Source organism: Nannobrachium achirus (assembly GCF_963921795.1).
Source record: "Nannobrachium achirus genome assembly, chromosome: 7".
Taxonomy (NCBI): domain Eukaryota; kingdom Metazoa; phylum Chordata; class Actinopteri; order Myctophiformes; family Myctophidae; genus Nannobrachium; species Nannobrachium achirus.
The window spans coordinates 55487146-55500900 of record NC_137816.1 but is presented as its reverse complement, the minus strand read 5'-3'; the positions used below and the strand labels follow the sequence as shown (position 1 = coordinate 55500900).

At 42.6% G+C, this 13755-nt stretch overlaps 1 protein-coding gene across 1 annotated transcript in view; it reads left to right on the top strand.

Moving 5' to 3' along the window:
* The first annotated feature begins 36 nt into the window (after positions 1-36).
* Positions 37-13755, top strand: part of hmbox1a (homeobox containing 1a) — a 21266-nt gene continuing 7547 nt past the window's right edge. The window contains exons 1-5 of the mRNA XM_080729755.1: positions 37-185; positions 7142-7672; positions 10759-10848; positions 10944-11047; positions 13239-13395. Of these exons, the coding sequence (XP_080585881.1) occupies positions 7143-7672; positions 10759-10848; positions 10944-11047; positions 13239-13395 (881 nt within the window). The 5' untranslated portion in view covers positions 37-185; position 7142. The remainder of the gene's footprint in view (positions 186-7141; positions 7673-10758; positions 10849-10943; positions 11048-13238; positions 13396-13755) is intronic.

The window sequence follows — 13755 nt, the reverse complement described above, 5'->3', positions numbered from 1 at the left end:
CGTCTGTCTGTCGGACAAAGGCGAATCAGTCTCACTACCAAATGAAATCAAATTAGGGGAAAAAAGGGGGACCGCGTTTGGAACGAGACGGGCGGTGCATGCTGTCCTGAGGAGCGCTGGGTGGAGCAGATCTATGTGTTTTATCAATGATCAGTCGGTGGGAGGACACAGACTACAACAGCCAGGTAAACACAGGCTTTACAACTTGGTTCGGAGGCTAACACAGCGGCTAGCTGGTAGCCCTGCCTCTGCCCCGCAGGCTGGGCACTTATTGGCACCGATTGACACTTTGTGGTCGCTGTTGCTTTGCCAGCAGCAGAAGCACTAACTAACACACATGTTGTTAGTGCCTTCCATTCAGGTCTGCGGGGAGGGCTGGCACACAAACACAAATGCATGTTAGTGAGCTGCAGCAACACCTTTATTCTGATTTGTGATCTCTCCGACTTAAGAACATCTGTCTGCAACATCTGCCCCGGCGCAGAGCCGGCGTAACACCGACATCGGTGACCCATAGAATTCTGTGACGCCAGAGGTCGCAGTTCAGTGTTTTTGCTGCTGTGAATGTGATGAAGAGATAGGTAGGTGTTGGGTTGTTTTGTGTTGTGCAACTTGTGCAAGTTACAAGTTGGATGGTCAAATCATTCTGGCGTGTGAAATACTGACATTTTCTTCGAAGTCAGCCAGGGGTATAAAACATAACAAAATAATAATTCGAAGAGTATTTTATGTTACCTGCAATGTAGACTTGTTGGAAATATCCGTCTCAGCAGTCAGCAATACCTGGAATATAGCCATAACAAAGCAGTTATAATTTATGGCTACGTGGAATACATGAAAACATGTTTTTGATGGGATGTATAACTTCCTGGCTGCTATTGTGACTCCCCATGAGTGTCTCTTTGCGTCTTTGCAAAGAGCCACTCATGGGGAGTCACATAATCGACAGGTTAACAAAACCGGTGTAACAGTTGAGCACTAAACTTCAGGCGTTTGGTTTCAGATTAATTGGGCAGCAGCAGCACACGTTGGATGCTCGCGTAGGCTTAATAAAAAAACAAACAAAAATGTTTTTTTTTTCTTCCTTTTTTTCTTTTCTTTTTGCATTTCAGACATTTGCAAGTTTATAACTGAATAAACAATCATCCCACATTATACATCTCCGTGACCCTGAGATAGTTTCAAATAGTCTGCTAAACATTATTTGAAATGTAGTGATTTGTGTACAGAGGTTTGAGTTTTTATAATGCCCTCTTTCCTTCTCTCCTTGTGTTTTCCTTCTCTGCATTGTTTTTTTGCTGAGCAACAAGGCTAAAGGAATTGACCAATGCCAGTCAGCAGTATTTGACTTGCAGTCTGTTTCACCACATGGCCAATGCCAAGGCTGGCTCTGCAGCAGAGAATATGGGGCACACATATAGGCCTATTCTTTATTTCCCATGCAGTGTGTCTAATTAGCCCTAATGCTCGCTGTCCGTCTTGGTGGAGAAAGGTTAATTTGTCAGGTTGTCATTGTCATTTCTTTGGTCTAAGAGACATGCATTGAATGTGACTGAAGACTTATTCAGGTCCATTATTCATGATGATGTCCATTCTCCAAATTATTAATCAGATTCACCAAGGACCATTTATTTTAAGCAAGTTTGAACTTTACAAAACCTGGCTTGTCACAGCTCGCTAGCATTGTTACTTTCAGCTGGTATGACATCAACAACCTATGCTAAAACGATTCACCGTATTCCTCTGTTAAAGTTGTCCTGGGCCCATAACCTTTTCAGACCATCTCACGGCCCATAGGTTTGATTGATTGATTGAAGAATGTATTAGAAGTTTGCAATAGGAAAAAGTACAGTTTCATGAGAGCACAAATCACTTGTACAAGCTCAACTAAAAAGAGATCCTAGAAAGCTTTACGGCTTATTTACAGAGGAACCACTTCATGTATCTCATATAACATTGAAAGACAGACGGAGTACTTTGCATAGGATAATATCAATTACAAAAGCAGCAAATATAGGGAAAAAGGAGGGACAGAAGGGGGCTTAGTCTATTTACAAGTCTCGAGTAGCAGCCGTCTGAAGGTGACTTTTCAGACCAATTTTGAAGGAGGCTAGGGATTTGCACTCCTTTAACAACTTGGGTGCCAAACTCGTTCAGTAATGAGTTAAGGCCACTAGGGTCACCCTGCCAAAAGGAGTTGTCTCGTTCCTGAATGAGACAACGAAGGGTTAACTGTACAGCTCTACGTGCAGCTGCCTGCCCTCTGAATGACCCTAGTCCATACGTCACCCCGTAGCTCAGAGAGAGAGAGAGAAAATGGCACGAGCTGGTTGCATTGATTTCCATTCTACTCTGAAACATAAAAAGGGCTTTATCTATGAATGAGGTGAAAAGAACACCAGGGAAGCAGAGATCTGATTGTTTTCACGGCGACACTTTACCGCGATGGTCGGCCGCGTTTTAGATTTTAGTTTCGCGAGCGTTTGTAAACAAATGGATTTTCTTCCTCAATCGTCAGTGGACACCCACGTGCACACGCACAAAGCTTCCGAGGCTCTTCAAAATAAAGCGTGAGTGAACGGCGGCAGCAGCAACAGCTAGAAATGTTATAAACCTGAGCATCCCATGTGTTAAGGCCTGCGGTAGCCGGTAGGGCGTTCCACATGTTGGTGGTATAGCTGGAGAACGAATTAGAGACTTTTTTTAGTGTTAAATCTGTGTTGAACATGATTAGTGGAGCTGAGCTGCCTCTGGTGTTGTGATTGTGGACATCCTTGACGTTTTGAAAGTAGTTTGTCAGGTACATGGGTATCTTGGTGGTGTAGTGTATCTTGTACACCAGGCCCATTCCATTGCAAGATGCTGTACTCTGTCAGCTACTGTGAGCCATCCCACGCTTATATGGTGATAAGCAGTGAGGTGGGCCCGAGAAGCAAGACCAAGAACCTTTAGTCTGCGCATCCATGTTCTAGTTAAACTGAAACTGTGGGTTGTTTTGTCTGTCGGCATGAACACAAAAATGTAGAATTGAATGACTTAACATTATGTCGCAAACATGTAGTGTCAGCAGCATTCAGAGCATTTATTGAGGAAATGGAATCAGTCAACAGTCAACACCTCAACTCTGTCACCTTTTTACATATTTTATCACTTATAACTGTGGAATTAAAGCACCATGCAGTTTTCATAGCAATTGTTGAATGGGGCATGGAGCACCATCTCTACTGTTTAAAGACGTTTCAAGATATTTTAAGTTGAGTATTGCTGCTGCATGTGGAATCTATATCAGTGGTGTTCAGTCATTGTATTTTGCAAGTCTTCATTTAAGCCAAACACTACTCTAGTCTGGGGTGAGTTCACTAATTAACACACATTCAGCCAGGAAGTAGGTAAATAATTAGTGAAATCAGTTGATGGAGTGTTTGGTTGGAATGAAAACCTGCATACAGTCATGTGGGTTAACCCTATCCCTCCATAGTGCATGGTCACACACTCCTGTGCTCTAGGGCAGTGGTCATAGTGGGCATAGTGGCCATTATTTATTGGGCATTTGAACTACGGACCACCGTTTGATGAGATTCAGCCTCTCAGACTCAAAACGTAGAATATTTTGTTATCGTTGGATAGGATTTTGTCCACAATTCCATGCTGTATTGATGTGGTACCATAGGAGGGATGACAGGCAAAGGTTGATCAAAATAACAATTCTTCTACATTCTTTAATTGTGTAGACTTAGAATGAATTGAAATAATGCACATTTATAGATCTTTAACTCTTGAGAGCATACAATTAAACCAATTGGTTTCATTTTACACTCTCAAGAGTTAAAGATCTATAAGTTACTAACTCTCCATCATTTAGCTGGGGACCACCTGGACCCCCCTCAAGGACCACTGGTGGTCCCAGGACCACTAGTTGAGAACCAGTGCTCTAGGGGGATAGAGTTTCTTTCTTTACACTAGCCCGGTATTAGCGTATTCATTTGTATCACTGGAACTCTCGTCTAGACTAGTCTAGTGTTTTTACTGCCCCGGGCTGTGATCTAAAAAGAGACGAGGGAGGTGATGTGATCACTCTGTTATATCAGTACTTCTCTGGAGACAAATATGTTCAGCTACTCTGATGGTAATTAAATACATTGCAGGACTTCATAGTTCATACATGAATACGCTGAAAATCCAATAGTTAACATGGCTACTTTCAGAATTATTGTCGTGCCTCTTTTCTTTCAACAAAATAATGTCATACATTGTGTCATATTTGTTCAAAAGTTTATTGGCTTTTTAATGTGGTTTTCATGCTATCTGAAATGGAGCGATATATACGTGGACTGTAATATCGAACTACTTAATGACAGAGTAGTGCTGCGGAATGTGGTTGAAAGATGAATGTGGTGGTGGCGGGTTATTAATGGGACGCTCAGCTCGTAGACAATAGGAGACAGTTAATGTCTCCCATGGGCTTAATGCATCGTGCATATATTAGAGCTGTGCGGGAGCAACTTTGTGCCTGCTGTCTCGTTTGCAGCGCGATTATAACCAGTTGCTAGAAAGACGAGAGAAATCCTCAACAGCAAGGCCATTTTCCATCCTCATTTCAACAAGATTGGAATGACGGTTAGGTAAGGGTCAAGGGCATTGGGGCAATGTGTCAACGAAGTGCTCTTGCATCTTTTTATTTAGGGTGAAAAGGAGTTTTCAGATGCACACCTACAGCAGGCGTTTTCCTGCCTACAGGTACTCTGTTGCAGTGTAAAAACCTCAGTCTGGAGGATGGCTGTCATTTCATTTGAAGTAAATCCTGAGCAGAAATTGGAATATAATACATTTCATTGTCAGAATGTCTTGCTGCAGGCTTTGTGTGTGCGTGCGTGCGTGCGTGCGTGTGTCCTGTCTCCCTCTGTACTCCGTGTCCCGAGGAGCAGATATGTGTGTGATATGCTATACGCCAATGACTCATCTCTCCTCCCCCTTTTCAGCTTCAAAGGGAGAAAATATGGGGCCTTGGCCGCGGAAGATGGAAATATTCCTTGGCATTTTCCCAAGTTCGCTCTACCCCACCATATACTGTATATACACACAGTCACACACACACACACACACACACACACACACACACACACACACACACACACACACACACACACACACACACACACACACACACAATAATACTCTCTCACTGTCTGTCTGTCTGTCTGTCTGTCTGTCTGTCTGTCTGTCTGTCTGTCTGTCTGTCTCTCTTTCTCTCTCACACACACACACACACACACACACACACACACACACACACACACACACACACACACACACACACACACACAAAATACACAAAATACACTACACAATACCTCTTTGCTCTGTTGTAATTCTTATCTTGTTCTCTCTCTCTCTCTCTGATTCCAATATCCATATGTGAACTGTACCTTAAAGAAGCATCAGATTCCATTGTCTGACATCTGTGCATGACTCCATGTGCCTTTCATTTTAGATAGGCATGTTTATTTTATATTTCAAACACACATTTAAGAGCAGTTCTTGAAATGACTGATTTGTTGTAATTTAAAAATGACCTCTTTATCAACAATGTGCATATTTATCTATTTTTAAATAAACAAAAACTTCACTGATCTGAAATTAGTAACGGTGTGGTAAAAGATGCCTACTATTTTGGTGACCCCCATGTAGGCCTGTCACAATTATTACATAATTAAATCGTCTTGAGCACAAGTATTTTACATAATATGGCTGTTTCCACTATCAATGTTCTTTTTTAAGTTTAAAGTTGTCAAATATGTCAGCCATTTCACAATTATTTGAGTGACAATTAATCAAATAATCGTGACAGGCCTTTCTTCCAGTGCCACTGGCTCTTATTATGGTTATTATGGCTACCTTTTTCAATCACTGAGCCTGTACTTGGTCAGGGTCTGTGTCTGTTTTTATGGGTATCCCTGACTGCAGTAAGACATTTTAACCATTCATAATACTTTTCGTGTCAGATAACATTGTAATGTACTTTGGCTTTTACTTTCCTTTTCCCCAGTATTCTGAATATGTTTCCTTGCACTTCTTTATAATATGGTTTCCTCAAAAGAAAGGTTGGTGTATTTCTGTTCAGGGGATTATCATTGCCAATGGACTCTGGTGTCGGTGCTTGGATTAGGGATAGAGTTTTTGTGGTTAAAAAAAAAGAAAATATAGGGATTGTTTGTACTTTTGTAATTTAAATTAGTAGTTGTCTGCCTAATTCTGCTATATTAGTTGGAGTTTCCCTTTGACTGTGTATCTGTCTAATAATCTATAAGTAGTTGTACATCCCTCAGTCTGTCACACTGCCTGCAGAATGCAGATCCTTCCACCAGAGGGTGCTGAAAACATGTCTTGAGTCTTGACTATGCACACTGTTAGTTCACTCTTAGTCTTGGAGGATTTGCCTCGATATGTGGGCTTTTTGAGACATAGGTAACCTCCTCCATCTTTGTCTCTGGTTACCCATACTTGTGCAACTTCCTGCTACTCAGATTCTGAGCTGGGCTGACTTCCGGCCCAGAGATATAATGGTTTCTTCCCAGAAGTTCTTCTCGCCCCCCTAATGGTGAAAAAAAGAACTTCTGGCAACTCAGATTAGTTCACTCTTGATGTGACACAAGTTGCTATTAGTTTATTTGCACAATGCCCATACATTCATTTTTAAAACATGTAATAAAAAGAACAATACTTTTAAATGGAAAGGAACAAGAATCAAAACATAATGTGCCAGAAAGGCAAACAAAAAAGAAAGAAAATAAATCTTTAAAGCCTAGAAACTAAGGTGTCAAGATATTGGGAATATTCTATAACAACAATATTGATGGCAGTTCATTGATTTGGCCTGCATTGCTAGTCATAACACAAGTGTGAGTGTGTAATACAATGTATAATATATATTCTTGGCCTATGGGTGACTAGACTAAAGATCATGGAGTTCATCCAAGTTTTTGAGATATCTTATTGAGCAAAATGTTCAATGCACCAACCGGACAGCCATCGTTAAAGCGCTCCTGCTCCTGCAAGCTACACCAACTAAAGTCCCTCTCCTCTCCTCTCCTCTCCTCTCCTCTCCTCTCCTCTCCTCTCCTCTCCTCTCCTCTCTTCTCAGTATGTCGGAGCGGTGCGAGGAGCCTCGTTTCACCATAGAGCAGATCGACCTCCTGCAGCGCCTCAGGAGGACGGGCATGTCGCGGCCGGAGATCCTCCACGCCCTGGACACGCTGGAGCGCCTGGACCGCCAGCACGGCCACAAGCACGGCCGCCGGCCCCCGAGACTAGCGCCCCCTGGTGGTCCCTCGCCTTTCTCCTCCCCTGACCCGTCCTCCCGGCGCGTCTCCACGGCCACACAGACTCCTTCCGCCTTCCCCGCCGACGGCCTCTCTCCGTCGCCGCCTGCCAACGGCTATAGCGACGCCTCACCTCCCCTCCTCCCGACGACTCCCGTCACCATAGTAGGAGGGGCGCCGAATGGCCTGGTCGCCGTGACCAACGGCAGGCTGTCGCCGCCGCCGCCTTCGCGTTTTCCCCTCGCCGTGGACGGCGGCCGTGGTGGTGGTAGTGGCGTGGCGGCGCCGGCCTACGTGTTCGACACCGGAGAGCAAGATATGGACGTGGACGACAAGGTGGAGGAACTGATGAGGTAAGAGCGGAGGGAACTAGAAAGGTACAATTCTGGGTAATTGGTTGCACTGAGGAAGACTAATTCCTCAGTGACTGATCAAGACTAATAATCTATCTATGCTATTATACGTTTTCCCACAATATCTTCATATTGTGTCATCAATTGCTCGCTATAAGACGTTTCTGTGTGCTCACTTTGTGTCTCAAAGGTGGCCTGTGGATAGCTGGAAAATATATCTGCCAGGGTTTCGAGCTAATGGAAATGACAGCCTTTCTATTAGGGGTGGGCGATATGGTGATAATTATCGTTGAGACGATATGCCTTTTCAGAGATATAGTATATATCGTGATACAATTGAGGGAGCCTTGTAAAAAAAACAGTTTAATTGTTAACTTTTTTGGTGCCATGATTTTTTCTCTTCAATGTCCCGCGATGCCATGGTCTCCATAGACTTCCATGTAATTTATAGTGCACGGATCGTGCACGCCCATGCCTAGATGATGCACCACGTGTGTGCCCACTGTTCACAGCTTTCAAACAAAAAAATCCGCTTGGAAATCCGTTCAGGCATTCATGATTTATCAGCCATTATGTTTTCTTCAGATGTAAACAAACATGGCTGCCATGTTTGAAAGAATGGGTTGGTATGGGGGTTAAACATGCAATTTCGCGATCGCGATCATGCCTAACACATTTCTGGAGGTCCAAAAAACATAAAAAAAAAAAAAGATTTGTTCATTTCTTCAAAAACGGCCCAAACTCGGGAAACTCGGGGTTGGCACAGCGTTGGTACCAATACAAACTCGGGAAACTCGGGGTTGGCACCATATGTGTTAATACAGAGATTCATTGCCGAATTCAATTTAAACCTGCATTTTGGTCTAAATCAGTAGTTCTCAAACTTTAAAATGTCATGGTCTCCCCTTAACTCTGACAGTATACAAATCGGGTCCATTTGGTTTCATTTGTATACTCACTATACTGTCAGAGTTACATACTTTTAGATACATACATACAATTTAGACCTCCCAAAAGGAACCCAGAGAGTCTTGTTTATGTCAAGTAAATTGAAAAATGATCATAAAAACCAACATGAAAAAGAATCGTGATAAAATTGTGTATCGTGATACAGCTTGGAAAAATATTGTGATATTGTATTTCTTCATATCGCCCACCCCTACTTTCTATTCCTGGTGTAGCATGCTAAAATAGTAGACACGGGTGTTCTGTCAATTAAAAAAATCTCAATCTAGTTTCAATTTCTTGCGATGATGTCAATGGCTAGTTAATGTTCGAGCTATCCACACAGCCCATCTACGGTATATGACACAGCGAGTAATTAGAGAGACTACCGTTCTCTAGTCACTAGAGGACGGTACGCTAGAGTCTAGTGAGCATTAGTGAGGATCCCGGAGATGAGGTTGAAAAAAGGTGAATGGTTCCTGTAAGAACATGGGAGAACTCACATAGGACTCAGTTCTTTCCTACAGTATGTAGTTAAATCAAAGCCTGACATTTTGAACTGTGGATAAGACATTCCTTTGTGGTCTGGACTGGCAGAGACAAGTTTCCTGCTAGAGTGAGACCACTACAGGTGAGGTCCCCTGGTGCTTGGTTGGTGTGTTATTTCAAGATTGTCATTTATTAGGGTTGTAAAAGAGTCCTTGTGGAAGAAGAGAAAGCAGAGAGGGTGGTGTCTGTGATGCGACAGTGTGTGTGTGTGTGTGTGTGTGTGTGTGTGTGTGTGTGTGTGTGTGTGTGTGTGTGTGTGTGTGTGTGTGTGTGTGTGTGTGTGTGTGTGTGTGTGTGTGTGTGTGTGTGTGTGTGTGTGTGTGTGTGTGTGTGTCAGAACAAAGCCTGATATAAAACATGGAGGTACAGTGTTGAATTGTGTCATTAATGGCATTTAGAGATGGAGGAATTGACCAGCTGCTTCAGAGGGGTTGGAGTAAAACTGAATGTAAAGAACTCACATAGAGGGCATGGACTATTGTGACGATAGAGAGGGGTCTAATCTTGCAAAGCTCGGACACTGGTGGTAGACAACTGTATGGCCTTTTGATGTATTAATTATAATTTGATTTATTAGACCTACTGTGACAAATAATTATTCACGGTGGAGGATAACCATTGTGGTCTATATGCTAGTTTGCTAAATATTTCGAGGCCTAAAACCCAACACATTGTGAAAAGCGAGATGAGTAGTACAGCACATGAAATATTCCAGCTGCTCGCCTCTGCACAGGCCTTCATTTCTACACACATTGAATCTCAGTCGGCACCATATCAATATATATGTTAATGAGTCTGCTCAAAGAAACTGTGTGTGTGTGTGTGTGTGTGTGTGTGTGTGTGTGTGTGTGTGTGTGTGTGTGTGTGTGTGTGTGTGTGTGTGTGTGTGTGTGTGTGTGTGTGTGTGTGTGTGTGTGTGTGTGTGTGTGTGTGTCCTCTGTTAAAGTTTATACCCACACAAGGGTTTCACCTAACATGTTCATGCTGTGCAATAACCAAGTTGACACTTTCTCAAATGTGACAGCCAATACACCAGATGTTTTTGTTGTTGATGAAGAGAGCAGAGAAGTCACCATCCTAGAAGTAGGTTGTACGTTTGACTATAGTCTGGAAGAGGCATTCCTTGCTAAGGTTCTAAAATACCAACTTCTCAAAAATGAGATTGAACAACTTGGGTACAACTGTAAACTACTTGTGTTTATATTTGGAAGCCTTGGCCATGTCCACAGACTAGTCATAAGGGGTTTGCAGACGGCAGGAATTCCCAAGCCAAAAGCCAAAGCATTGGCAAAATTCTGTTCAATATCTGTGATAATAGGCAGCCGCCACATATGGAGGAGACGGTGCTTCTTGTATCCATAGACTATGATTAGTCATACAGTATCATACGAGATTCTGAACTTGATGAGTGCATCTACCAGTATTTGTGTTCAAGATGTTTTCTTGTAAAATGTGAACATAAATAAATGATTAAATGTGTGTTGGGGTGTACAGTATATAAATGTGTGTTTATACAGTGTCTGAGACATCTTTTATATTTGCTCATATTTTCTCTGTCTGTCTGTTGCTCCGTCCCTCCTCTTGTCCTATAGGAGAGACAGCTCCATGATCAAGGAGGAGATCAAGGCATTTCTGGGGAACAGGAGAATCTCGCAGGCTGTGGTCGCTCAGGTAACAGGCAAGTATCTGCGCCCTTCCCTTAAACGTTGACCCATAACGTACATATGATTTACATTGTACAAACTCTCCTCTCTCTCCTCTGCTCTGCAGGCATCAGTCAGAGTAGGATCTCTCACTGGTTGCTCCAGCAGGGTTCAGACCTCAGTGAACAGAAGAAGAGGGCCTTCTTTCGCTGGTACCAACTGGAGAAGACCAACCCAGGTGATTACTCCCGTTTCTCAACATCAAACCCAGTGACAGCCAGGCTCCATTAACCCCAGTGACAGGCCCCATTAAACTTGAAGTGCTAGATATAGATGGTTACTTTAAAGTGGTGCCCAGCTGATTCTATAATGTGTACACACAAATAAACTCATCAAAGGCACTGATTACTTCACAGTGGGTAGGATTTTCTTTCTTTGCAGTGTAGTGAAGGAAAATCATTCACTAAAATCATCTCCTCTATTGCTAAATGGTGCATTTATGTTCACTTTACATTGATTGTGCATTACATTCACACATGCACAATTTCCCATACACATTCATACACCGATGAATGAACGAGAAGGAAACCATGCAAGGCACCAACCTGCTCACCAGGAGCAATTAGAGGTTCAGTGTCTTGCTCAAGGACACTCTGCAGGAGCCTGGGATCGAACTGGGAACCTCATGTTTCCAATCCGGCCCCTCTACCCCTATTGCACTGTTGCTTCCCCTTCAACCAGTTTTATTCACATATTTCAAGATTGAATTGAGTAAACGAAGATGATAAGACATATCAAATAATTTGTTAAACAAATTGTGTCGTTAATAACGTTCAGGGAAAATAGGATGATTTGCAGACGCATGAAATATCATTGTATGGTCCATATTGATTTGAATTTCCCAGCACTGCATCCATGTTCCCTTTAACCAAACATCATATCCTATTCCTGCTTTTTTCCTCCAACATGAAATGAGTCCTTAATCAAATCAACAGCAGGAATCAGACGTGAAAGGATGCTGTATTTGATTACATCCTCAAACATCGGCTGCACCATAAAAGTTTAATGAGGGAGGTTAGGTGTGTGTGTGTGTGTGTGTGTGTGTGTGTGTGTGTGTGTGTGTGTGTGTGTGTGTGTGTGTGTGTGTGTGTGTGTGTGTGTGTGTGTGTGTGTGTGTGTGTGTGTGTGTGTGTGTTGGAGAGCGTGAGAAGTGTGCATAAGAATGTGAGTGGATGTGCACATGCATACATATGTTTTACTGTATATAACAGGCTCTAATAGATGCTCCTTTTCAAATGGATTAATTCAGTGATGTCCAGATGGCCCGGCCATCACACACAACTCATCACGTGGACACTCTCTACACCCATTATTTCAGGTCTCTGCATAGAACTAATACAAGAGAATGTATTAAAATACTATGCACAAAACATTAAAGGCAAAACCGGGGGACTTCGAGGACAAGGGCTGTACATTACTCTAGAACACTGGGTCTGGACAGTGTATATTGGGGTCACAGAGAAGGAAAATTATAAACAGGGGGTCCTTGAAATTAAAAGGGTCGAGAGCTGCTGTAGAAATATACATTGTAACTTAGATGTCTGCAGAAGCAATGTAATTGTGTTGTGTGACGCATTCACTGTTACATAACCATAATGCTGTTGTTTTTAAATGTGCTGTATGAATAAATAAAAATAGTACTTAAGGTAACATTTTGACATGGTTTAGGTTTACTGCATGACATGTCATGGTTTATAGTAGGTTAACCTATTTGGTTTAGCTTAAATTTATAACTTGGCTACGATGTTTTAGGAAAAAAAAAAACTTTACGATGATGTCTATAAATCAGTCGTTGGGACATGCTAGGGGTTACTTGTGGTCCATTTACAGTAAGGTATGTGCCAGTCTCTCAGGGTTAGAAGTCCCACTCCAGTCTGTCTGCTATCCGTTTCTCTACTTTAGACTGCAGCCTACTGTAGGTCCATCACTGGGTTTCTTTCCTGAACATGCAAACGGAAACCGCTGAAACCTGACTGTCTCGCGTAGTTCCACTTTTCAAGAAGGACGTTTAAATTAATATGGAATTTGCCACAGACCCCCATCCAAAAATATGTTGTGCCAGGGACACCCTAAAGTAAATGTTTTACAAATCTCACAGTGAGATGCCATCCACGAAACGGTAAAGACAAAGGTGAATTCAAGGACAGCTGTAAAATACATGAACATGAACATAAAGACTCCAATTAGAACAGCATTCCAGGCCATTACATTAAGATGATACAATACAACATTACAGAACAAGAATCCAGCCAATACAGTATACATGCATTACAGAACTAGAAAGGTGCAATTCTGCATATTCTTGCCTGCTTGGAATACATTTATAATCACAAAACGTTTGTGTGTGTGTGTTGCTGCTGTGTCCTCAGGTGCCACTCTGGCCATGCGAGCCGCCCCATTGGCTCTGGATGACATGGTGGAATGGCACCAAGCCCCGCCCCCCATTAGCTCCGCCCCCGGCAGCTTCCGCCTGCGAAGAGGAAGCCGCTTCACCTGGAGGAAGGAATGCCTGACCGTCATGGAGAGGTGACCACACGTCACATCATGACGTCGGATTATTTTTCCTAAACGAATGCTCTACCTCATTACACTACAGTGTCGCGCAAAAGTAGAAAAAACAGCTTGTCTGAAAGCTCAAACGTGCGACACGCTGTGAGCTGAAACATCTGCAATGTTGGCTATTTTTAAGTGTGTTTGTGGGGTTTCTAATCACCAATAGAAATGATTAACGAGAGAGTAGAATCTTGTAGAAATTGTACACAATAACCTGGAATAGGATCCTCAGCCTAATTTATGCTTCATTGTACAACTGTGCTGCTCAATGAAAGACCCTGAAATTAAATGTTCTTTTCAATGCACGTTGCAGTCATACGACAGAGTATAAAT